This window comes from Microcaecilia unicolor, chromosome 9 (genome assembly GCF_901765095.1).
Source record: "Microcaecilia unicolor chromosome 9, aMicUni1.1, whole genome shotgun sequence".
NCBI classification, from domain to species: domain Eukaryota; kingdom Metazoa; phylum Chordata; class Amphibia; order Gymnophiona; family Siphonopidae; genus Microcaecilia; species Microcaecilia unicolor.
Genome location: NC_044039.1, coordinates 184,478,574 through 184,504,678, shown reverse-complemented (window position 1 = coordinate 184,504,678; position 26,105 = coordinate 184,478,574). Strand labels below are relative to the sequence as shown.

Sequence of the window (26,105 nt, the reverse complement as noted above, 5' to 3'; positions counted from 1 at the left end):
AGGGTGATATAGAGCCAAAGTCTGGTCCACTTGTTCATATCCTTGCCGCACCTACGTTACCCTTCTGCCACCTATTTTTCCAAATTTCTAATGACCGAGAAAGTATGGCGCAGGTCGACGCAGACCTTTTGAATTTTCAGTTTGTTTCTAAAAACATATTGTTTGTGCTGCAGGCTGAGCCAAACGTTGGTAAAAGACGTGGCCATCCTGGCTAGAGAGATCCATGATGTTGCAGGCGATGGAGATTCTCAGAGTTCTTCGGGGACTGGACTGAGCAGCTCTCTCAGCTCTATATCCAACACTCCAGCTTCCACCATATCTGCAAGGGAAGAGGTGAGATGGAAGAGGTGCAGGTGCTTTTCAGTAATGGCAACATCTGGAAGCCTAAGCTCTTGACTCTGCACACATGCCACAGGTCACATGTAACCTCAACTTTCAATAAACTGCCTATGTCTACAGATATGCTTGCTCTTAAGCCAGTACTTAAAACACATCAAAGCTTTTCACTTCTCTTTTGATAGCCTGTTGGTGAGGAGGTGATGCTCTTTGTGGATTAGAAATTTCTTTTAGAACTGAGTATTAACTCAGTCTGTGGCAGTGAAGAATCTGGCCACTTGATATTCAATACATTTAACTCCTTTGAAATACAGAGGGGGGCTACTTAATTCTTTCTCACACGTTTTGTGTCTGTGGGAAAAGTGCTTAACAAAAGCTGGGACCTTTTATGTTTAATATGAATATTTATATTCTGCTTTACCAAAGGCAGTTCAAGGTGGATTACAGAGATAAGACAGTAATACATACAGACAAGCAAGTCCTAGGTTCACCTATTCAGAGTACAAACAAAGCATATAAAAATTAACCATCCAGGCTAACAAACAATAAGTAATCTAATTGGATAAAACTTCCTGAAACAGTCATGTGTTCAAGACACATCTGAAATCCTTTAGAAGAAGATAAAATTCTCAATTTAAAGGGAAAGGCATTCCAGGACACTGGACCTCGCCACAAGATGGGTTTTATTTTTAGTTTCCTGTAGTTGAAAGCCCTTGACATTGGGGAATCTTAAATGAATTCCCTGAACGTAATGACCTTTGTCATACATATAGAGATACATAAGAACTAACGTCTATAGGCACCAGCCCATACATGATAATATTGTATAAACTAGGTCAGTGGTTCCCAAACCTGGTCCTGGAGGCACCCCAGTCAGTCAGGTTTTCAGGACATCCATAATGAATATTCATGAGAGAGATTTGTATGCACTACCTCCATTGCATACAAATCTCTCATGAATATTCATTGTGGATATCCTGAAAACCTAACTGACTGGGGTGCCTCCAAGACCAGGTTTGGGGACCACTGACCTAGGTATTCACATTTATGTGTGTATTAAACATGTAAATATGTAGAATAGTGGCATTTATGTAAGTATATGCACACTGGTGCATGAATGCTACTATGATGCTTAAGGGCTATTCTGCAAATACTCATCTAACTTGCGTAGTGTGTATTTGCAAAGGGGTTGTACACTGAGACAGAACAAGTAAGGATTTGTAGGCAGGGCTCCCATTTACACACTTAACTTAGAGAATACTGCCAGTTACGCAAATCCCTGCTGCATCTTGGTGTACATGCTTACCAGCTCTATGGCTGGCGTAAAGGCAAGTGACAAAATGTTAGGCCCGCTAATACCTGGTGACGGTTATATTCTATAATGGAAAGTAGGCTCCTACCTTGTGTCCTATTAGAGAATTGCCCCCATAATATTTTGACTGTAAATAATAATTGAAATGTAATCTGTGGCTTTACTGCAAGCTGGTGTAATGCCGCCAAAAGGTGCGGCTCTTTCAGCCCTAATACCCTCCAAAATCAACTTAGTAGCCACGTTTTGCAATGCGTGTAATCCATGCAATTGCAAATGCTTGTTTGGAAGCCCCAGTGAAGTAACGTTTCAGTAATTGGAGTGAGTCAGGATTGATGATTTGAATTCTTTTCTGATTATTGAACCAGATGTACTGAACCACCAGTATATCATAGTACAGTGTTCATGTCATGATTATAAGGTTGCTCAGATACAGTACCTTTAGGCATCTGTATTTTGACCATTATTGGAAGAAAAATTACATTTTTTTTCACGGAACTGTAAAAGATATTTGTATTTATATTCAACCATGGTTTCCATGAATGAAAGATCCAACACAGTGAACAACTAGGGATTAAATATCTCCAGTGCTTTAAAATGTAAGATGCAACCTGTTCATTCATCTGAGGAGCTGCCTTCCAGAGTTAGAATAGTTTTTTATTCGGGGGGCAAGGCACTAAGAATTATTATGGAAGGTCTTAACATAAGTTCAGCTGAGGATGGCTGGCTGAGTAAAATGTTCCCCACAATAGGTGCCACTGTGTACTTTTTGAAGAATATTCATAAATATTAAGTTGTATTTACTTTGTGATTTGGGGAGCAGCACACACCCAGTAGATTTTTGTTCCGACCTAGTGGCTTTTCAGGCAACTGCAGAGCCTGTCAGGGAGCACCACGTCTTTGGCATCGTTCAGCTGGAGATGTGCAGTTGGAAGGCAACCAAGGCACAATGGTGTATTTTAGGGTTTACATTTGGAGCATCTTAGCCTAAATGAATTTTTTTAAAAGTCTGGTTAGTTTGAATTTTCCATTCAAAGGATCAACAAAGCAGCTCTTAAGGTTAATTTAACGTGTGGAACTGCTGAAGTGTTTTCAGAAGGGTCAGGAGCTAATTTTAAGTACTGCTGTAAGAGGAACCTGACCAGCCTTCGTGATGCATTCTGAACTCACCAGGGTAGCCTTCAGCAACGCTGCAGGTACTTTACACAGCAGCTGTACACTTCACTTACACTTGTGTTGCAACATTTTCTGATGGACTGCTTTATCAGAGTTCTGTTCTTCACTTTATTTCTGTTTTAATGCAGATTACTAAAATGTCCTTGCGACCAGAATATCCATCTCAGGTGCACTTTCCATCCTTTGTTTTACATTGCACCTTTTAGCATGTTTCTCTTATGTTCAAACCTTGATGTCCTTGTGGAGGACAACTTTCATGTTGGTGAAAAGGGAAGCCCCAGCATCCAGTACCATCTTGATCTAGAAGCAACATTGCCGAGAGCAGGGCACAGCTCTTAGTCTTGCCCCAAGCCTGGCGAGTCCTGTGTGGGGGCTGTAATTTTTATGTGTGCAAGCATTGTCTTCCTTTGTTAGAGGCAGGGGAGGCCTATGTGCTGTTATAAAATAGCCCACTAGAAAGCTGCTGAGGCAGAAGTAACCTTGTGCTTATATGTCCTGTTATGGATGCATGCAGAAGTGTCAGTCCTCCCCCAGCTCCGCCCATTCTCCGCCCACAGGGTCATCTCGGGCATATTTTTGAAAGAGAAGGGCGCCCATCTTTTGACACAGGAGATGGGCGTCTTCCCAGGGTCGCCCAAATCGGTATAATCGAAAGCCAGTTTTGGGCGTCCTCAACTGCTTTCTGTCGTGGGGACGACCAAAGTTCATGGGGGCATGTCGGGAAGCATAGCGAAGGCGGGACTGGGGCATGCCTAACACATGGGCATCCTCAACCGATAATGGAAAAAAGAAGGGTGTCCCTGACGAGCACTTGGGCAACTTTACTTGGTCCATTTTTTTTGTTTTGACTAAGCCTCAAAAAGGTGTCCGAACTGACTAGATGACCACCGGAGGGAATGGAGGATGACCTCCCCTTACTCCCCCAGTGGTCACCAACCCCCTCCCACCCTAAAAAAAAACTTTTTAAATATTTTTTGGCAGCCTCTATGCCAGCCTCAAATGTCATACCCAGCTCCATGAATTGGGCGTCCCCGACCGTATTATCGAAACGAAAAATGGACGCCCATCTTGTTTTGATAATTCCCCGCCCCTTTGCCAGATGTCCGCGAGGATGTCCTCAGGAAAACTTGGGCACCCCTTTCGATTATGCCCCTCTATGTGTGTATTGCATAAAAATAGGTGCTGTGTGTTCATGGCACCTATGGTTACATATATTTTGCTGGCATTGCTTACTGGCCCCAAGGATCCGCTAAAGATCTTTAAAAAAAAAAAAACCCTCACTTATCCCTTAGCTTGACCTATACCATGCAAGATGCTTCCCAACCACACATAACCTGCAGTGTCACCTAATAGGCGCCCCTATGATCCTCTGCAAGAAAAGCTTGAATAATTATCCACACCTTCACCGTATCAAAGGTGAGGAGGTTAACTTCAGAGTGAGGCTCCAAAGGAAGACTTAGGCACACACAACTGTGTAGCTTCCTGTTTGCATCAAAAGTTGTGGCATATTGGTCGTTACAGCTGCTTCAAAACAGAAGAGACCACCAGCGTTGCCTAAGATCTTAATATTCTCCTTGGTGCGTACAGAGGAAGAAGAGCTGATAGATAAATGGAACCAACATCATACACGAACACCAACATTTTAAATATAGACTGTAACTCCATTGAAAGCTGGTGAAGTTTACGAAGAACAAGGGTTTTTAAGTAGACAGGTTTTAATGCTCTGAAACAGCTGTAACCGTTTCTTTCTGAGAAGAGGTAAACCCTGAAAAAAGACATTTTGGTAATGGATCTTTCCAGTCACTAGTACCTGAACCAGCACACACAGACCTTTCTTATCCACCAGAGTTCACACTTGGTTAATTAACCTTGGTGCTACATGTAAGATTTGGCTATCCATGGCTAAATGGGCATCCATATGCACTCTCAAGCTTTGCCCCCTAAACATCAAGTTCAGGTAGAATCAAAGGACATATCTGCAACCCTCTGCTCACACTTCACTGGGCTGCAGCTTTGTTTTTCATCAATTACTCAACCTACCATTGACTGAAGGCATGTCATCAAAAGTCAAACCATCAAAATATTTTATACACTTTATTTTATAGCTGATTTTGTATTTGCTAACTCGCCTTATTCTGATGAATAGATCAAAGCGGTGTATAGACTAGCTAAAAACAAGAAAGGAGCGTCAAAATTAAAGATAGGAAAGGCAAATCTCAAATATTCCAGACAAAAACAATCATTCAGGCAAGCCAACAATTTTGCAGAAGTTCAAGTGTCTCAGTCAAGAGCAGGAGTCTTACAGTAAGTAGCAAACTGAGCACAGGCTGGCACCTCCAGCATCTGGTTCCAGATTGTTCTCCAAAGGCCTGATGAAAGAAGAAAGTGTTAAGGTCTGAACTTAACTTTGGTTAAGATTGCTCTGATTGCAGGGAAAGGGGGAGACTATTTTGTTAAGCCTGTGCCAAAAAGAAAAAAAAAGCACCTCATCTGTTGAATTGTGATGAAGCTTCAGCAGGCCCTGGGAGGACCAGCCAATGGTCAGATAAAGAACGAAAAGCATGAGAATGATATGTAAAGGACTGTGGGAATCATCAAATACTGAGAAGCCATTTCATGCAGATCCTTGAGGGCAAGAACAAGAATTTTTAATTTAATTTGAAATTTTTTTTAAATTTAATTTGAAATTCTGTGGGAAGCCAGTGGTGGTGTAGCAACAAGGGAGAGACACAAGCATGGCAGAGGAAATAAACAGCAAACATACACCAGTGTCATTTTATTTTTTAAATTATTTATTGAATTTCACAACTTTACAAGCACAAGCTGTAAGTCAAGAATAGAACCGTCTCCCATATTAGAAATGGCAGAAAAAAAGGTAAAGAAAAGGAAATCAAAAAAAGATAATGGTTAGTTCCTTGTAAGTCCACAAGAAAGGGAGAGAAATAATTTGAAATTTCAGCACACCAAAAGGAATAGCCTAGTGGTTAAAGCAACCAGCTGAAAGCCAGAGCAGAGATCCCGAGGTTGCTGGTTCCAAGACCCAGTCCAGCTTTTTGTGTAGCCTAATGGTTCGTGATATGGGCAGAGATCCTGGGCAAGTTACTTAACCCTCCTTTTCCCCAGGAACAAAAACTTAGATTGTGAGCCCACTAGGGACAGAGAAAGTACCTGCATATAATTTGTATAGCGCTGCGTACGTCTAGTAGCGCTATAGAAATGATTAGTAGTAGTAGTAAGTTAACAATATACCCTAACAATTGGGGCACTCCTAAATAAACCATAATCCAGTCTGACAGCTTGTATCCCCATCCCTGCTCAGGGCACTGCAGCCAGCCAAAGACACTCTAGAAGCACTTTCAACTGATTGGGATCAAAAAAGATGTATCTGTTATTCTTGTACTGGATCAAATGTTTACAGGAAAAGCATAACAAAAAGGTAGCACCTAGTGAAACAAGTGCTTGACATATAGACAAACTGCTTCTCCTTTCTTGAGTAGCAGTACCACCAGGGTAATTTTATAAACTCCTACGAGTGTATGTAAAGCCATTTTACATGCTCAAGTCACAGGATTATCCCATTTAGAGGGGAATTCAGTAAAGGTCACCCAAAGTTGTGCACGGATCACACATCCATGTATAAACTAAGGACGTAAGCGTTGACAGACCAAAAGTCCATCAAACCCAATATCCTGTTTTGAATAGTGGCCAATCCAGGTCACAAGTATCTGGCAAGATCTCAAAAAAGTAAAACAGATTTTATGCTGCTTATCCAAGAAATATAAGCAGTGGATTTTCCCCAAGTCCACCTTAATGATGACTTATGGACTTTTCGTTTAGGAAAATATCCAAACCTTTTTTAAACCCTGCTAAGCTAACTGCTTTTACCACATTCTCTGGCAATGGATTCCAGAGTTTAATTACACGTTGAGTGTAATTTTTTTAAATTTACTACTAAGTAGCTTCGTAGCATACCTAGTCCTTGTATTTTTGGAAAGAGTAAACAAGTGATTCACATCTACCCGGTCCACGCCAATATTTTATAGACCTCTATCATATCTCTCCTCAGCCGTCTCTTCTCCAAGCTGAAGAGCCCTAGCCTCTATAGTAGAGAATGATTTGGGGACAATTTGCCCCGCACTCGCCAGCTCTGACCATACTGGCAAATCTTATTAAAAAATATTTAAAAATAAATGTAGATAAGAGTGTGCATGTTTACACACACACACACATATGTGTATGTATATATATATATATATATATATATTTGTAGGTATAACTATAGATATGGGATAAAAGAGTGCTAGGGTCAGGCTGAGGAGGAGAGAGTGCTGGGAAAGTTGGTAAGAGCATGCTGAGATCGGGCTGGGAAATAGAAAATAAGAAGGATCAGACTGAAGAGGAGGGAAGAGAGCTGTGGAAGGTAGAAGAATATGCGGAGATTGGTCTAGGAAAGAAAAGATAAGGTTGTGCTGGGGTCAAGCTGAAGAAGACTTTTAACACTGAAGGTCCCTCCCACCACAAGTTTCCAAGTTTATTAAAATTTTTGCCACCCTGCTCTACAGGTATGCCTTCAAAGCAGCTTACAGACTAAAAGAAAAGAGGGGATTTTAGACAGCATTAACATGCACAGTAGAGCAGGGGGAAAAGAAATACATTGTTTGATAGGATAGAGGATGGGGAAGAACATGAGGGATGTTACACATATCCTCGAGGACTCCTCAATGGCTCGCTGATCGACATGCCAGGGATATTAAGAGAAAGCATTGTTGAATAAATGAGTCAAGATCTGTCTTGAATTTGTCCAGAGAGGGCTGTAAATGAAGTGAAACTGGGAGGAGTTCCAAAGTTGAGGACTTTGAACGAAAAAGATGGCATGTGGCATCTTTTTGCCTCACAACCCCCCCCCCCCCCCCCCCCCCCCAGTAAAGTTGCATTTCTTTCCACAGGTCTCCCAACTTTCAGCAGCAATTCACACACTCTGCTCATGCCAGCCTCACAGCCTTCTGTCTGCTTCCCGCATGAGCAGAAACAAGAAGTTGCATCAGACAGAAGGCTGTTGGGTCAGCACAAGCAGTGCAGGAGAATTGCTGCTGGCTGCCAGAGACCTGTGGAAGGAAATACAGCTTTTAAAAAGGTACACACGCGGGAGAGGGGTGGTGAGAGGCAAAAGGAGAAGACACACATATGTCTTTCGGTGGTCCCCAAGCCCCACCAGTAGAAGCTTTCCTCCAGCGCAGTTCGCCACTGTGCTGCCTGCCCTGCTTCCCCCGCGGCGTGTATGCTTGGTTCTAATTAATTTCACTAAAACCAAGCATGCGTGCCGTTGGGGGAAGCAGGGCAGGCAGCACATCTGCGAACAGCGCTGGAGGGCTGCTTCTGCTGTGGGGCTTGGGAACCCCCGCCAGTAAAAGCAACAGACCTTGGGGGGCCCAAATCCAATTTGGGAGGGCGCCCCCAAGGCCCCCCTGTGGCCACGTCACTGCTCATATGTACATATCTACCCAGTTATGCTAGTATTCTATAAAGAAATGTAGGCACCAGCTTTTCTTTATAGAATATGTTCCATTCAGGTTCTCATTTATAGAAATATCCTCTGGTATGTGCACTAGAATGTCAGGTATACAACTTGATTGTACACATGTTAATTCATAAGTATACACGCACACGAGCTGTTTGTATACACTTAAAATTTTTAAGCACCCAAGCAAATCCAATGCACGCTTTTGAATGCACACCCTCTATTTAGAAATATATGCTTCCAGTCTGCATCTAATCTCCCCCCCCCCCCCCCCCCCCCCCCCCGGATCCTGTGTACTTGAAAATCCTTTCCCTTCACTGAGATATGTTTGGGGCCAAGTAGCAGGAGCAGCAATATCAGCCCCTTTCCATCATCCTTGCGGTATGGAAGCAGTAGGAACAGGTATCGCCACTCCTACTTCTGAGCACAAGATGGAATGAATAAATGTGTTTCCTCATTGTCCCTCCAGACCAGTCCAGGTGATGGGTATTGCACTCTCCTACCAGCAGATGGAGACTTAGAACCACTGGATCCTATGACATCACCATATGAAGGGACCTGTGTATCCCTGAAGTAGTCAGTATTTCTCAGTCTCCCACAGATGGTAGGTGAGAACCTGTGCAGCCCAATTCTGATCGGGTGGGATGAGTAGATCCTCTTGAGTTTCCAGGATTAGGAATGCCCTGGATTTGGCCCCATGTAACATTTATAGACATATTAAAATTAACCCCCCACCCTTTTTTTATGTAAGGTCCAGCCAGGAAGGTACAGATGCCCCTTCCAGCCAACATTGAAGTTGTCTTTGAACTTGGTCCATTTTAAGTTTTTGTTGTTGTTGTTGTTTTACCTTTGGTGCTTTCTCTCATCTTTTCTTTAGGTTTAGCAGTTTCCATTACTCTGAGATTCTCTTTTGTGTCGTTCAGATGGCAAAGCTTCCTGAATGTTTATGTTCTATCATCTTTGGTGGTGGGAGATCCCTTAGCTTCGTATGTGCACAGTTTGCTGTCTGGAGCCTGATAAATGTAGACAGAGGTTGTTAAAGTTTGCATTTTATAAATTCATTGGGCCTGATGTTCACCCATTCTGGTCCACATATAAAGCTAAATGCTGTATTCCTATATTCAGTGATACTATCTGTTTAATTGGTACTTCTGGATATGTATAAAGTCAGTTTTATGTGTGTGACACCTCAAAACACATTTAAACAACCTGTTATATCATTCTGGCCAGCATAAAGTACACGCATTAAAATGACACTTAGCCAGTGGGTGTGTACAGGGGCAGCATTTGAGTAGAGCACAGGCAGAGTTTGCAAATATGCTAATTTATCAGCATACTTAAATATAGGTGCCAGTGGTGTAGCCTTGGGGGGCATAGCCCTTCCCCAAGTTTGGGCTTGGGCCTCCTCCACAACCAAAGTACGTGTTGAGTGGCTGGTGGGGATGCCAAATCCCCGCCAGTCGGTGAGGTCTGCTGCCTGGGACTGCCCCAGTGCTGCCTCAGCACTGAAGAAATTGGCGGCCTCCTTTCCAGCCACAGACGCTGGCTGTCCTCGCGCAAGCTTAGTTCATGCATGGACTGAGCACGCGCAAGGGGTGCTGATTTCTTTATTGATAAGGCAGCATTGAGGCAGTTCCGGGCAGCTGATCTCATCAGCTAGTGGTAATTGGGTATCCCCGCCAGCAAAGGTAAAATTATTAATGTGGAAGGAAGGGGAGGGAGTAGAGAGAAAATGCATTGTCCACCCCTTGGCCCCCCAAAAGTTGAATCCTGGCTTCACTTCTGATAGGTGCAAGCATTTATATCTGCTTGAGAGCAGGTATAAATGCCTGCACAATGCAGTGTGATTTCTGCTGCATATGTATCTTTGTAGAACAGCACCTCCCTTTTAAAATTACCCTCCATATGTCTGATCGACGCTTAGACCAGTTACTGTCCATTTCAAGTGGACCTCATTTTAAATGCATAGGGGCCAATTGTAAAAAGTGACAACTAAATTAAGGCATCTCAAAGGGGTGTGCTTAGTGTCAGCCCTATAACAGCGTTGGGGTGTACCTAACCCATTATAAAGTGCTTGAGTAAGTTGGTATGCATCCAGAAATGCAGGCAACTGGTAGAATTCTGTAAGCTGTGTGCATTTGCTAGGTGGAATGCAATGACACGTGCATGCTCCACCCACATGTACGGCTCACTTAAGGTTCCCTGCTAAACAACGTAGCCATTAAGGCTATGTAACCAGCCAGAAATGGCACCTGACTGGTTAGATCGCTTGTTCGGGGCTATCCACGGATATTTAGCAGCACTCAACCGGTTATCAACACAGACCACTAAACTAAAAGCTGGATATTTTGTTGACAGTCTGAGGGCAGAGTCGGCACCACCTAAGTTAAGCGGCCATATTTAATTGCATAAAACACAGTCCTATCTTTATGTGATGTCACTTAGACAGCGAAGTGCTAAATATTGCACTTATCTGCATGAGAAAGAGCCAGTCGCATAAACCCAAATATTGGATGCTGGTTCCCGAACATGGCCTGGCATTCGATATCTGGGAATAACGGCAGCGGCTAAAAAAACACTTCCGCTAGCTGAACATCTAACCCCCCCCCCCCCCCCCCCCCAAGTGTTTAGAATAGCACCTAGCACTTACACAAGTAACTGATGGCTTTTGGCGCCAATTGCTCGTAAGTGCAGCTAGTCTATAAACTTTACATTAGGTGCACCGTATAGAATTGTCTTTAGAGTTTATCTGTGAGAAAAGTAACTTGTAGCAGGTGTAAATGTTGGCACATAAATTGTGCATGTACATGCATAAATTGTGACTCTGCCCACGCTCCACCAAAACCTAGCCCTTTGACATGATTACACGCATAAAAGTGTGCACCTTTTTGGCACTGTGCGTACTTTTATGCGTGTAACGTAAAACTACTGGGGTAGTTTTAGAAAAGCCCTTTTTATACCCCACTCATGAAAAATCCTTCTTAAAATTACCCCAAGGGCCAGATTCAGTAAATGGCATTGAAAAACAGGCCCGTACTTGGCACTACTAACTCTCTCTTTAAGAGCCCTTCAACTGTAACTACTCCCCTAACAAGGCTCATATATGGTTTTAACCTCCACCTTAACCATATATCATATAGAAATCATTCATATGTTTTTTTATCGCCTCAGCAGTGCACATGACCAACTTCACTCTTTTATTGGACATTCAACAGCACCCAAATCCTCACTGGCGATAATATTTTATTAAACTGTTTCTTCATTTACTTATTTAACTGTTCATTTTACTTTTTAATCTCTAAGTTACTTATAAGCAATACTTAACTTGCACTGAACGGTCAGACCAGGGGTTCAACAATGCCCGACATGCATGTTTCGCCCTAAAAGGCTGTGTCAAGGGCTCCCCCTTAGCCGTTCTTAGTACCAGCCTCGCAATGTTTTCTTAGCAGGAGGAAATCCAGAAAGAAAACATTGCGAGGCTGGTACTAAGAACGGCTAAGGGGGAGCCCTTGACACAGCCTTTTAGGGCGAAACATGCATGTCGGGCATTGTTGAACCCCTGGTCTGACCGTTCAGTGCAAGTTAAGTATTGCTTATAAGTAATTTAGAGATTAAAAAGTAAAATGAACAGTTAAATAAGTAAATGAAGAAACAGTTTAATAAAATATTATCGCCAGTGAGGATTTGGGTGCTGTTGAATGTCCAATAAAAGAGTGAAGTTGGTCATGTGCACTGCTGAGGCGATAAAAATCATAAAAAAACATATGAATGATTTCTATATGATATATGGTTAAGGTGGAGGTTAAAACCATATATGAGCCTTGTTAGGGGAGTAATTGAAAAACAGGCGCCAGGAAAAATCGATGCACAGCGCTATTCTATAAGGAGCGCCTAGTTGAGGATTCAAGTGCCCAACTTCAGGCACAAGGATTTACACCAACTGAAACCTGGTATAAATCCTGGTACGGAACCCCGGGATTCTGAAACACTGCTCATCTTTTGTGAATGCCCCTGACCCACCCATGTCCCTCCCCTCTTTTGGGTTGCACATGAGAAGATTTGGGCTCGGATCTTTTTGCAGGCAGGTCCAAATTCATGCCAATTATCATCAGTAATTGCTAGTTAACAGCCAATTATTGATAACAGCTTGTTATGTAATTTATTCACATGCAGATCTCAAGATCGTGCGCAAATTTGGGTGGTGTTTATAGAATCCAGATGTAAATGTATATGTGCCCCTTCCCAGTGCTGGCTGCTTCTTATACAGATAACATTTGGCCGTTGTGTGTATTAAATGGCTTGATGTTATCTGTGTAAGGGCTAAAAAATATACAGCAGTAGCACACGTATAACTGACTTTGCATATCGGGCCCATGAATTATGTTGTCTGCCTCTTTTTAGGTAGGTTTGAACTGAAAGTTCAGGTATTCTTGAGGCTTAGCTTGTGGCTGCTGTTCTGAGCAGTTCGTGGCTGTGAATAACTCGGTTATTCTCTTCATAGCTGGTGCAGCACATTCCGGAAGCAAGTCTGAACTACCAAAAAGTTCCCCCAGGATCCGCAGGGCTGAAGGAGTTTGATCAAAATATGAACAGTCGAGAAGAAGACCCTTCAAGGAGGAGAATAAGAAATAGAGAAGAGGTCATCTTTCATTATTTTTCTCTTCTATCTAGTAGCTTTTAAAACTTTGTGTAAGGTCTATACACATGTACAATTACAGCAAAGCAGTAATGCTATTTTGGGTCATTTCTTGAATTTTCATACACTAAGCCTCTGTGGTAACTAAAATAACAAAAAAGCACAAAGTTATTAACATGTAATAGGGAGATTGTCCATCTGTTTCTGCAACTGCATTTCAGCAGACAAACTAAGGAATGGATTGAGCTGTGATTCATGCGAGTACAGTGAAGAACTTTGTATAGTCACATCCAGTTGAAAACATTTAGGGTGTTCTTTGCTTGCCTGTCATCCTGTTTTCTTTTTAACTTTCTGGTTGGTATTGGCCCTATGTCTAGCACGGGCCTGAGAGGTTATGCCTGTGATCACACCGCAAAATCAATTTGCCCTTCCTGTGATCAATTTTAATTTAATTTGGGTACTTTATAATTTGCTCAACTATATTCAGAGTTAGGCAGAGTAAAAAATAACATATCAATACATGTTTATCATCAAACAGACAAAAATACAAAACCAGATACAATAAAGTGCATATTTATTTATTGGGATTTATTAACTGGCTTTATGAAGAGATTCACCCAAGACTGTGTACAACAGTTTAACATAAAACTTACAATTTTAACAGCATAACAATAATAAAATGACCATATATAAACTTAAATGCAATAAATGAGATAAACTTGGAAAAAGCAAATTGAAACCTAGTAATAGGACTAATATGATAAAACATCAGGAATATGTACATTTTTTTCTTCAATAATTTTTTTTTTTTAAACTTCCAATAACACTTCCAAGAACTGCTAGAACAGTAGAATGCCTCAGGCACTCAATTAACAGCACAGCAGAACAATTATATAACAAAAATAAGATAAATGTTTGTCAGTAAAATACAAACAATACCATAATAGCATGGAAAAATGTTCAGATAATACCAAGTCACTTAAAAATATATGAATATTTAGAAACTGTCCCTCAACAGTTCAAGTTCTTAAAGAATCAGACTAATACAAGAAAAAATAAAGACAATAATAGATTTAATCGCATCTTCTGTTCAGCCTAAAAGTTTAGAAAATGGCCATGTCATTAATTGTTTTCAACTGATTATATGAGTTAAGGCATTTAGGAGTCTGTTCACTAAAGTGTGGAAAGATTTTGTGTTCACATTCTATAACAGGGTGTTCGGTGTATAAAGGAAATTAAATGTCTACCTTTATACAACACTTGAGTAACAGATGAAATGTACACCTATAGTTTAGGTGTGAACACTAAAACCAGGTATACAGCTGATGTAAGTGCTTACACCTGAATGCCAAAGAGATGCGTGTAGCTTATAATAATCTGTAAGTTACATGTGTAACCAACCAGCTTATAATCAAAAGTAATCGCCAGCTATTTCCCGACACAAATCGGGATATGGCCAACGATTTCGCAAAAGCGGCGAAAAGCGTATAATCGAAAGCTACATTTGTGATAGCTTCGCCGCTTTCCCTTCGCCTCGCCGGCAAAAGTTCAAAGGGGCGTGTTGGCGAAGCGAAGGCGGGACATGGGCAGGCTTGGGCGTGGCTACCAGATGGCCGGCTTTCGCGGATAATGGAAAAATAAAACCCGGCGATAAGCAGTATTTCGCCGGGTTTACTTGGTCCTTTTATTTTCACGACCAAGCCTCAAAAAGGTGCCCCAACTGACCAGATGACCACCGGAGGGAATGGGGGATGACCTCCCCTTACTCCCCCAGTGGCTGACAACCCCATCCCACACTAAAATTATTAAAATACAAACCTTTTTTGCCAGCCTGTATGCCAGCCTCAAATGTCATACCCAGCACCCTGACAGCAGTATGCAGGTCCCTGGAACAGTTGTTGTTGGTTGCAGTGGACTGCAGAAAGGCAGAGCCAGGCCCATCTTCCCCCTACCTGTTCCACTTGTGGTGGGTAATGTTGTGCCCCCCTTCAGCCCTTAGGGCTAGGGTAATGGTGCACACTTGTGGGCAGTGGGTTTTGGGGGGGATTTGGGGGACTCAGCACACAAGGGAAGGGTGCTATCTATGCACCTGGAAGCTAATTTGGTTGTTTATAAAAGATGTTTGAAGTGCCCCCTAGGGTGCCCAGTTGGTGTCCTGGCATGTGAGGGGGATCATTGCACTACAAATGCTGGCTCCTCCCACGGCCAAATGCCTTGGATTTCGCCGGGTTTGAGATCGCCGGCAGTTTTTTCCATTATCGTGGAAAAACATAACTGGCGATCTCAAACCCGGCGAAATCCAAGGCATTTCGCCGGCCCAAACCGTATTATCGAAAAAAAAAGATGGCCGGCCATCCTTTTTGAAAATACGGTTCCGGCCAGCTGTTGCGCCGCCGCCAAAATAGATCGCCGGCGACTTATTTTGCCGGTGACGTTCGATTATTTCCCTCCAAGTCACACATACTCTGCCCATTTTATGTCTACCTGTAAAATAGATGCTATGCAAGATATGCGTATATTTACAGAATAGCATTTGTGTGTATGTACAAACATGCCCTATATGCCAGTGTTCTAATCATTTATATGTAAATGATGGTGCCCACTTTGTTTACATTTCAGGGGAAATTCTATAATTAAGGCGCAGTAAGTGCAAAGCCTATGCAGTAAATGCAGGGGGCATACCAAGCACCTGTCCTGTATTTACTGCACAGGGCAGCCACCTGCGGAGTAATTTTGTAAAGTGGTGCTAACTACACACCAAATATATGTGCAAATGATTAGAATACTGGCATATACTGTACTTGCACATGTGCACATATGGGTGTAATGCAGTGATTCCCAAAGCTGACCTGGGGGACCCCCCACCCTGAGAAAGTTTGATTGACAGGAGACAGCATCTCATGACAAGGCTGAAGTCATCTACACCCAAGGATGTTTAATTGCTTCCCTATGCAGCTGCCATCTTGATACACTTAAAATAATTACTTTGTATGATGGCAAGCTCCGCCTACTGGCTTTAGCCAGATAATGGACCAAGCACACTCCCGCTGTCTCCTGTCAATTAAACCTCCTTGCCCCAGCCAATCAGATTTTCAGGGTATCTACAATGAATACATGAGAGAGATCTGAATACCAAGGAGGCAGTGCTTGCAAATCAGTCTCCTGTATATTCATTGTAGATATTGTGAAAACCTGATTGGCAGGCTGATTGTCCCCAGGACAGGTTTGGAAATTGCCGGCGTAATGCCACCTAAGTACTATGTGTTTGTTTACAGAATATCTTACATGGCATGTGTTTTACAGTTGGACATATACATGGGTAGGAGCAAGGAGAAATAATTGACTGGAGATGGCGTCACATGACAAGGCTGAAGCCGTAGCTCCCATCTTGATACACTCGAACCAAATCAAACTATTGGTCCGTGCCAAGCCAGTCCTTATTTCTAGTAAGCGTTTGCTATTGTTTTGGGTGTCTCAATATGGCGGCGAGCTCTGCCTACTGGCTTCAGGCCAGATAATGGGCTAAGCACACTCTGACCATCATCTGTCAATTAAACCTCCTTGGGTGGGAGTCATACGTGTATAACTTATGGACATATCTCCAGCATTTAGGTGCAAGCAGTTATACTTGCTCTAAGGCTGATGTAAGTGCTCATGCCTAAATTATCGGTGCATATTTCACCTGTTACATTAGTATTCTCTAAAAGAATGTGCACTGCTGTAGAACTACCTCTCAAAAGCTGTGAAGAGAAGATCTTTAGGAGCATATACACTTGGGCGTGGTCTGGCATGGCAGTCTAGGATCCCCACACAGGAGTTTTTCTTTCCTCTGCAAGGTCATGTGCACTGCAGTTATTGTCTGGAAGAAATAGAGGCGGGGCAGCAAGTGTCTGATTAAAATTGGGTTAATGCTGCACTGGACTGGATGCTGTTTTGCTGCAATTATAAAAGCAGGAGGCTCGCAGGAGCAAGCTGCCACGTTTGTTGAAATATCCTGGGGTTGTATTGCAAAGGAAAGCAGTTTCTGTTAAACAGTTCTGAGTCCACACCTTTCTCTACCGTATCTCTGGTGAGAGATGACTTTATCGTTCAGGTCTCTAACATGCTGTTTTCAGATTCTTTTTTTAGAATTTCTGTCCAGCCTTTTTCTTCCTAATTTTCCTAGTAGTTTGATAGAAAACAAGGTCAACATGACCTGGGTTGAGTTGTTTGTCCCCCTCTGCTATATCTAGCAAACAAGCAATCTGCAATGGAAGCAAAGCACTTATCCCTAATTCTACAAAAGTCGCCTAAAATTGCCCATCCACATTTGGGCGCACATCCAATTTGCACATACAGTTTAATTGAATAATGAGTCAATTAGTGCCAATAATTGGAATCAAGATGTGCACCTGTAAATTTGGATGCGTGATCTGCGCCTAAATTTTACACACGTCCTGAAAAAGGGGTTGTGGAAATGGGAAGGTTGTTGGAGGTAACACTTAAATGTAGACATGCAGATACCAAGTTTCCACTAGTTCTATGAGCCCAATGTTTTTTTTTTTGTTTTGTTACATTTGTACCCTGCGCTTTCCCACTCATGGCAGGCTCAATGCGGCTTACATATTGTATACAGGTACTTATTTGTACGTGGGGGAATGGAGGGTTAAGTGACTTGCCCAGAGTCACAAGGAGCTGCCTGTGCCTGAAGTGGGAATCGAACTCAGTTTCTCAGTTCCCCAGGACCAAAGTCCACCACCCTAACCACTAGGCCACTCTTCCACTCAAGTGTTTATCCAGGCAGGTGATGCTCCTGCCCTGTTGAGCTGGCCATCCAGCAGTATTCAGCAGCACTTAATACTGTTGAATATTGTCTTTGTCACGACACTGTGGGCGGAGCTTTGGGTCAAGATGGAATTTAACTGGTTAAAGGTGAGATTCAGTCTGCCAACTGGCTAAATAAGAGGATAAAGTTGGGATGTGAAACACAAAGAGGACCGGGGGGAGGGGGAGGGGGGATATAACATTGCCTTTCACAAACTGAAGGTGAAGATGAGCTATATTAAATTTTTATTGTATCCTTCTTATGTTTCAGGTGATTTTTGACAACTTGATGCTAAATCCCGTGTCGCAGTTATCCCATACAATCCGTGCCAATACTGAAAACCTTGCAGAAAAAATGAAGTAAGTTTTAAAGTTTAAATAATGAATTCAGGTTGTTGTTGTTTTTTTTTTTTTTTTAACTCGGCTTCTGCACTTTTTCATACAATCACAATAAAGATTTAAGGGTGTAATTTTTTTTTAATTCTTCATTTTTAATGTTCTAATATCCAAACAATAGCAATAGCCGCAATGCACATACGTCCATCTTATAAATTCATGAAGAGAGTTTCCAAATTCCACGGTCATTTGAAGGTGAGTTCCAGCAGGATTCTCCCCAGATAAATGGGTGTGTACCTATAGAGAGAGCCTCTTTTAAAACTGCCCCTCCCCCATTGAGAGGTGGGGCAGCAAAGACAGAACCAGATTGAGGGGGACATAAAGGGAGCTTAAGTTTAGTGCACAATTTCCATGGGAGAGGTGATGCCTATAATCCATGTGAGTACATGGGTATCTGCAGGCCCCCACCAAAGAGTAGCTTCCATTTGGATTTAAAGTCTGGGGAGCTTGAAAATGTATTTATTATTTATTTGGATTTTGTTCACGCCTTTTTCAGTGGTAGCTCAAGGAGAGTTACATTCAGATACAATAGCAGGCTTATTTTCAAAAGAGAAGGACGCCCATCTTTCGACACAAATCGGAAGATGGGCGTCCTTCTCACAGGGTTGCCCAAATCGGCATAATCAAAAGCCGATTTTGGGCGTCCCCCAACTGCTTTCCGTCGCGGGGACAACCAAAGGTCCCGGGGGCGTGTTGGAGGCGTAGTGAAGGCAGGACTTGGGCGTGCCTAACACATGGGCGTCCTCGACCTATAATCGGAAAAAAGGGCGTTCCTGACGAGCACTTGGTCGACTTTACTTGGTCCTTTTTTTGTTACGACCAAGCCACAAAAAGGTGCCCGAACTGACCAGGTGACCACCGGAGGGAATGGAGGATGACCTCCCCTTACTCTACCAGTGGTCACTAACCCCCTCCCACCCTCAAAAAAAATAGTTTAAAAATATTTTGTGCCAGCCTCAAATGTCATACTCGGGTCCATCGCAGCAGCATGCAGGTCCCTGGAGCAGTTTTAGTGGGTGCAGTGCACTTCAGGCAGGCGGATCCAGGCCCATCCCCACCCCACCTGTTACACTTGTGGTGGTAAATATGAACCCTCCAAAATCCACCACAAACCCACTGTACCCACATCTAGGTGCCCCCCTTCACCTGTAAGGGCTATGGTAGTGATGTACAGTTGTGGGTAGTGGGTTTTGGGGGGCTCAGCACACAAGGTAAGGGAGCTATGTACCTGGGAGCAATTTCTGAAGTCCGCTGTAGTGCTCCCTAGGGTGCCCAGTTGATGTCCTGGCATGTCAGGAGGACCAGTGCACTACGAATGCTGGCTTCTCCCACGACCAAAGGGCTCGCATTTGGTCGTTTCTGAGATAGGCGTCCTTAGTTTCCATTATCGCCGAAAATCAGAAACGACCATCTCTAGGGATGACCTAAATGTCAAGATTTGGGCGTCCCCGACCGTATTATTGAAACGAAAGATGGACGCCCATCTTGTTTCGATAATACGGGTTTCCCCGCCCCTTCTCCAGGACATCCTGCAAGGACATCCTCAGGAAAACTTGGGTGCCCCTTTCGATTATGCCCCTCCACGTATTTCCCTGTCCCTGGAGGGCTCACAATCTGAGTTTGTACCTGAGGCAGTGAAAGGTTAGGTGACTTACACAAAAAGCAGCAGTGGGATTTGAACCAGGCACCCCTGGATGTCAAGTCCAGTACTGCTCAATACAGTAGTTGAATCACTAATGATGCCAAAGCACAAAATAACCTGATCTTTCAAGAGGAAAAGACTTCAGATACTTAATCAAAAGACACATGGATTTTGTCTTTAGTATTGGTTCATGTTTCTTTTATCAGGCTGTAAAACCTGTTGTTACGTTTGCACAATTTTCAAATTTGTACAGAAAAATATATAATTTTCATGTTTTTACTTTTCAATTTATAGATGTATATAAAAAAAATTCCAACATTTTTGTTGAGATAAATTGAGAAGACCATATTCATATGTCTTTTGATAGTCGTCTGAGGTCTCTTCCTTCTGAAAGATCAGTTTATTTTATACTTTGGCATCATTGGTGATTCAGCTGTTCAGCAGGCAGGCTCTTTGTTGATTAGTATAGTCTACAGTGGGTTATGTAGTCCAGAGACATCTCTGATAGGTATCAGAGTATAATGTACCAGGGGAGTAGCCAGCAACCCATTTTTGGGAGGTCCAGTGGTGCACTGAGGGACCACACATTTCCTCTCTCTGCCCTCTCCCCCCTCCACATTAAAAATCTAGCCTTTGCTGGCAAGGATACTTAAGACCCGCCAGCCAAACCCCACACTACCCCCTTCTGAGCAGCACAGAAGTCAGTGTCATGCTTCATCCATCAACATTGGCACTCCTGCACATGCTCAGTTCATGAGTGAGCTGAGAATGTGCGAGGAGTGACACTGGCTGAAAACAAACTTCTAGCTTCCTCACTGGTGAGGCTGCACCGGGGGAGGAGGGAGGATCAGGCAATGGATCTCTTCGGCTGGCAGGGCTTGGGCATCTCTTCCAGCCATTCAATGGTGCTACAGTTTTGCGGAGGCTCTGATCCCAAAGTGAGGAGGCCCAGATTCCCACGTGGCTTTGCCACTGTGCCCAAAGTACACTCGTTGGAATGCATACAAGTAGGCACAGTGTTTCCAATGCTTTATGTACAGAAAAAGCTCAAAGTAATCGTTAATTAAAAATTGATGTTCATTTGGGTTGTTTAAAATATCCAATTGGTGACTTTCTTTCAGAATTCTGTTCCAAAATAAAGAAAAGACCTGGGAGGAAGTAGAGGCTAAAATTAACTCTGAAAATGAAGTGCCAATTTTAAAGACATCCAACAAGGTAAGCTACCATGATACACCCCCACAAGATGGTACAGAGTTGAAACATAGCGATTCCACCTGGAAATCTGTACACACTTCAGAGACGCTGGTGGTGCAGGAAATCTGAGATGGTAAGAAATAGGATTTTTGTGGCTTTTGGTAGGCACACTAATATTTCTTTTTTACATTTTTAGAGGTCTTGTTGACTTGAGCTTCTAATAAAGTCACTACTCTCCTCCCCGGGAACTCCGTTCACTGGGTGAATCTCTCTTATCTGCACCCTTCTCCTCTACTGCTAACTCCAGAGTCTGTTCCTTTTATCTTGCTGCACCATATGCCTGGAATAGGCTTCCTGAGCTGGTACGTCAAGCTCCATCTCTGGCTGTCTTCAAATCTAGGCTAAAAGCCCACCTTTTTGATGTTGCTTTTAACTCCTAAACCTTACTCACTTGCTCAGTACCCATGTTTTATCATTCCCACCTTAGTAATTCCCTTATCCCTTATTTGTCCTGTTTGTCTGTTCTAATTAGATTGTTAGCTCTGTCGAGCAGGGACTGTCTCTTCATGTACATCTAGTAGAGCTATAGAAATAAGTAGTAGTAGTACAAAGAAAAGGCAGTATACTTCAAACATAAGAAGTAAAATATACACTATGTAATACAAATCACTTCTCAAACATAAAGGCCCAAACAGGAACCTCTAATTTTATAGGGATATATATATAAACCCCCCCCCCCCCCCCCACTTGTTCCTCAACCCCCTCCCCAAAATCCCTTCCCTTGTCCACCGGACTCTGCAATAAAACAAATGAGCAATGAATGTTCATAAACAAATTCTATGAATAATAAGTAAGAAAGGGTTCCCATATGTGCTCCCATTTAGCAAGGGTCTTGCAATACTGTGCTGTGATCTTTTCCATATCGATTATAAACCAAAGTTTTGTAATCCGTTTATAGACAGGTGGAAGAGTCTCCGATTTCCAGGCCGTAGCCAGAGTGAGTCGTGCTGCATTAAAGACAATCTGCTTGCTTAATAGACCAGTTCCGGGAGCACGCTTGAGACAGTAATGTCTTATCCAATTATTGGATAAGATGTTGCTGTCTCGAGCTTGCTCCCCGAACTGGTCTATTAAGCAAGTGGATCCTGTGGTCCCATGGTTCTCAGGACCCAACCAAGATAGGTACTTATACTGCACCATCTTCCAATAAACATATACCTTGAGACGGGTCTACTGAGTGTGTCCCATAGTTCCTCTCTCACCACATTTTCTCCAAAGAAAGCGGCGAAATAGCAGGAAAAATGTGATGGAGTAACAACTCTAGACAGGTGCGGCAGTGCCGTTCCATTGCCTTCCAATCATGCTCTTCGTATCAAATACCTAGTTCAGCTTCCCATTTAGCTCTGAGACAGATCAAGGGGCAGTCTATCCCTAAGGTAATGATACCGCACTGAATTTAATTAGATTTATGTGACGATTTTAATAATACTCAATCAGGGAAGTGTTTTCCTGCGTGACAAAAGGCTTAATAGATTTCAAAGTTAAGAAATGAATGAGCTGCACATAAGCAAAGCAATCAAATGGAGGCAATTGATAATACCTTTTGAAGAGCTGGCACGTGACTAAATCAACTTCATCAAAATTTGCCCCCTGGTAACTAACTTCATCCGACGCCACTGCCTAAAGCCCAGGGATTTGACCAGGTGGAAAAAGAGTGTTATCCACAATGTGAGAAACCTTTGATAACTTAAAGTCTCAATCTCATCCCGCGCTATCCCAATCCTGAAGAGTATAAAGAATAGTGGGGCAAGTTGTCATTCCAAGCTTCCTATGCCGAGGAGGCACCCACAACAAAGAGACCAAGTTCACAGGGCCAACTCGAGCCTGCTTCAACATAATCCACTGCTTATGAGGATGGGCTTAAATCACTCCATGGCCACGTGTGCCTGAGCTACTAGCAAGTATGCCTATATAGGATACAAAATCAGTAGTAAGAGAAGCAGCATCAACATGCAAATAATCAACCCTAGAATAGGGAATAAAATGTATAATCATGACTCCGCCACCGCTAGAGCATAGGTACGATGCTAGAAGGCTTTAGAGTTATGGATATCACCAGTACAGACCCCCATGCAGTCCAAGCTAAGCTGCAAGAGGCATTGAAATTGGCTCCTAAGATTATCTTACCAATAACAAATGAAGAAAGTAAATGGGTTAGCTTCTTAAAAAAAAAAAAAAAAGCAGCCTGACCTGCATTTGGAGTATAAACAGTAGCATAAGTAAAATCACAATCACCATGTTTAACATGAGCAGAAGTGTACCACCCCTGAGAATCATGCTTCACTTGTTCAGTCTGGATAGAAACATCAGAAGCAAATTACATCTTAGAAAACTGAACATTCGTTCTCCACTTTAAAATACGTGTCTTACAGCATCACAACCTGGGGTCATTTTGATCTGATTTCTTGCAAAACTAAATGTCTGTTCCTAGGAGAGTTAAATCCCTTTACATTCCAAGTTAAAGTCTTAAGGTCAATCCCCATGTTCAATAAACAACAAAATAAAAGCAAAGGAATTACATAGTAAGTGGAAAACTCCTTCCACCCCTCGGAAGAAAATAAACAACCCACTCAGAATACAAACAAAATCCCTCAGCATGAAAGAACTAAAGTAGTACCATCCCCTTTTCCAAGAAAACACTGCTCCAACCAACCCTGTGCCCTCCACCCACAATGCAAGAAGGAAAACAAAGCAAAATAAATCCCTTGGTCAAAACATAAGAGTTCAAATAACACAGCAATTCACACAGACCCACTTGCTTCTTATCAGTGTATATAACTGAATACAACATTGAGCATCCATGAAGCTAAAATTATATTGAAATATATTTCTATACTGCTAACACCACCAGGTTCTTATTGGTTTACAATAAGTTAAAAAAAAAAAGGCTGCATCTTGCGAAGAATACTCCAAACCCAAATAACTGACGTAGAACTAATTCTAAACAAATCTCTTTAAAAGAAATGGGTTTTCATATTTTTGTTAAATTGAGAGTAAGATGGCTATACAGAAAAACAAATATAAAAATCACTCCAAAGCCTAAATGCTTGACTTGCTAAAAGTCTATCAAATACTGTAAATTTCTTTACACCCTTAACAGATGGAAAAGCAGAAAGTAAATTATGGCATGTTCTTCTGTCTCTAGTTTTAGAGATAAAATCTACTTGATCTAACAAATAGCTTGGACATTCACCATTCAGAATTTTGTGTAAAAAGCAGAAGAATTTGAACCTAATCCTCTCCTCAGTAGGCAACCAATGCAATTCTATAAGGTATAAAGAGATTTTCTCCTGCTTCTGTAAAGAAAGAGTCAATCTTATTGCATGAATTGTTTGCATACGCTGGGTAACTTGTTTAGGTGTGCCCAAGTAGGTAAGGTTGCAGTAATTCAATTTGGACAAAAGGAGTGCCTGTACAGCTAATCTAAACTGTTCAAATTCAAAGAACCTTCTTGTGAGTCTTAAATTTCACATAAGGAAGAAAGCGCTCTTTGTCAGAGTAATTTGAGAATCCAGAGAGAAATTTTGGTCGGCATAAACCCCTAATATCTTTCTTACAGGGGATAGAGTTTATTTAGTTTGACCTACTAGTGTATGGCCCATTTCAGGGTCAGGATTATTGTCAAGAAGTAGAAATTTGGTATTATCAGTGTTTTTCAGATGATACCATAACTTCCAAGAACTAGATCTCAAGTCCACTTTTGCAGACAGTGAAAGTACACCTCAACAAAGGAGGATGTTGCTTCAAAGAAGAGAAGCAGCAGCTCCAAATTTAACAGTCAACAGATATCAAGGTGTATCAACATTACAGAGAGGTCAAAGTTCAGCAAATCCCAGCAGAAGGGAACTGCCACATCTTCTGTGCTTTATCTGGGACTCACTGCCACTGTTGAAGTTTAGTGTGAGTAGCTGGAGCCACCACTGATGTAGATGAGGGAGGAACGCCCCTCAACCCCTGCGGGATCCACCAAACCTCAGAGATAGTTTTCAGTCAGTGAGTCTTGCCTACAAACACAAAAGACAAGGCAAAGGGGAAGCTTCAACAGTATGAAACTAACACTGGTTTAAAATCCTTCTGCTTAAGCAAGGTAAGCGCAGAAAGATCCTGGAACACTTGAACCTTTTGACGAGCTTGCTGGTAGATGTGGTGCTTCACAGCATACTGGGCAGACCATACAAGATCTTTAGAATGATTTTGAGGGGGGGGGGGGGGGGGGAGGGCTGACCCAGTGCACAATGTGATTGCTGAAGCTCAACCAGGGCTGTATCCCTGTCTCTGCAAGAAGCTGAGTGCAAAGCAGCTGCACAATGACAGGAACATCCTCCACTCCTGTCGCTTCAGACACTCTACAGAATCTCAGATTTTTCTGCTGCACCCTATTCTCCAAATCATCAAGTTTAAGCAACATATCTTCATATTGCATACAAAGAGATCCCGTCTGTGCGCAGTGTTTCTAGAGTCTTGGTATGCTCATCAGCGCGGATCTCCATGTCCTCCACTTAGCACCCAAATTTGTAAGGTCCCCATACGCAGTCTCTGCGAGAGGAGGTGGCCTCCTGTTGTTCAGCCGTCGACTGAAAGGACTCAGACAGGGAATCAGGGCCTGGGGATGCATGGTGTGAGGAAGGTTTGGATCCCAGCATATGAAGTAGCTTATTGCTCTCCTTAGTAGTAGATTTAGTTCAGCAAACCATAATATCTTTCCAACACTTCCGAACCACAGGTAAGGCAAAGGCAGATGGCAAGAGGTTAAGCAAGTTAAGTTAGTGGGGAGGCAGAAGCTCAAGCTGCCATCCAGGGTAGGAATGTCACTTCTTCTATATTTCTAAGGGGAAGGGTCTGTGGCGGTGAATGATTTCATTTGGAGGGTATGTGGCTTTCTCTGGAATCCTTGTCTTAGAGGATGCCAGTTGAGAAATGGTGTAGGTCTGGCCTACCTTGAAAACGGTTTTGAAGCCTGTTTATGGGAAGACATAGTATAAACATTTTGATAAATTTGTCGTAATGCTCTGCCAAGGAAATTTTGTATTTTCCA

General features: G+C 42.5%; 1 protein-coding gene across 1 annotated transcript in view; it reads left to right on the top strand.

Annotated features, from left to right (window-relative positions):
• Window positions 1-26,105, top strand: part of CEP170B (centrosomal protein 170B) — a 155,210-nt gene that overhangs the window by 116,141 nt on the left and 12,964 nt on the right. The window contains exons 14-17 of the mRNA XM_030214678.1: window positions 174-333; window positions 12,841-12,978; window positions 18,050-18,138; window positions 20,938-21,031. Coding sequence (XP_030070538.1) covers window positions 174-333; window positions 12,841-12,978; window positions 18,050-18,138; window positions 20,938-21,031 — 481 coding nt within the window. The remainder of the gene's footprint in view (window positions 1-173; window positions 334-12,840; window positions 12,979-18,049; window positions 18,139-20,937; window positions 21,032-26,105) is intronic.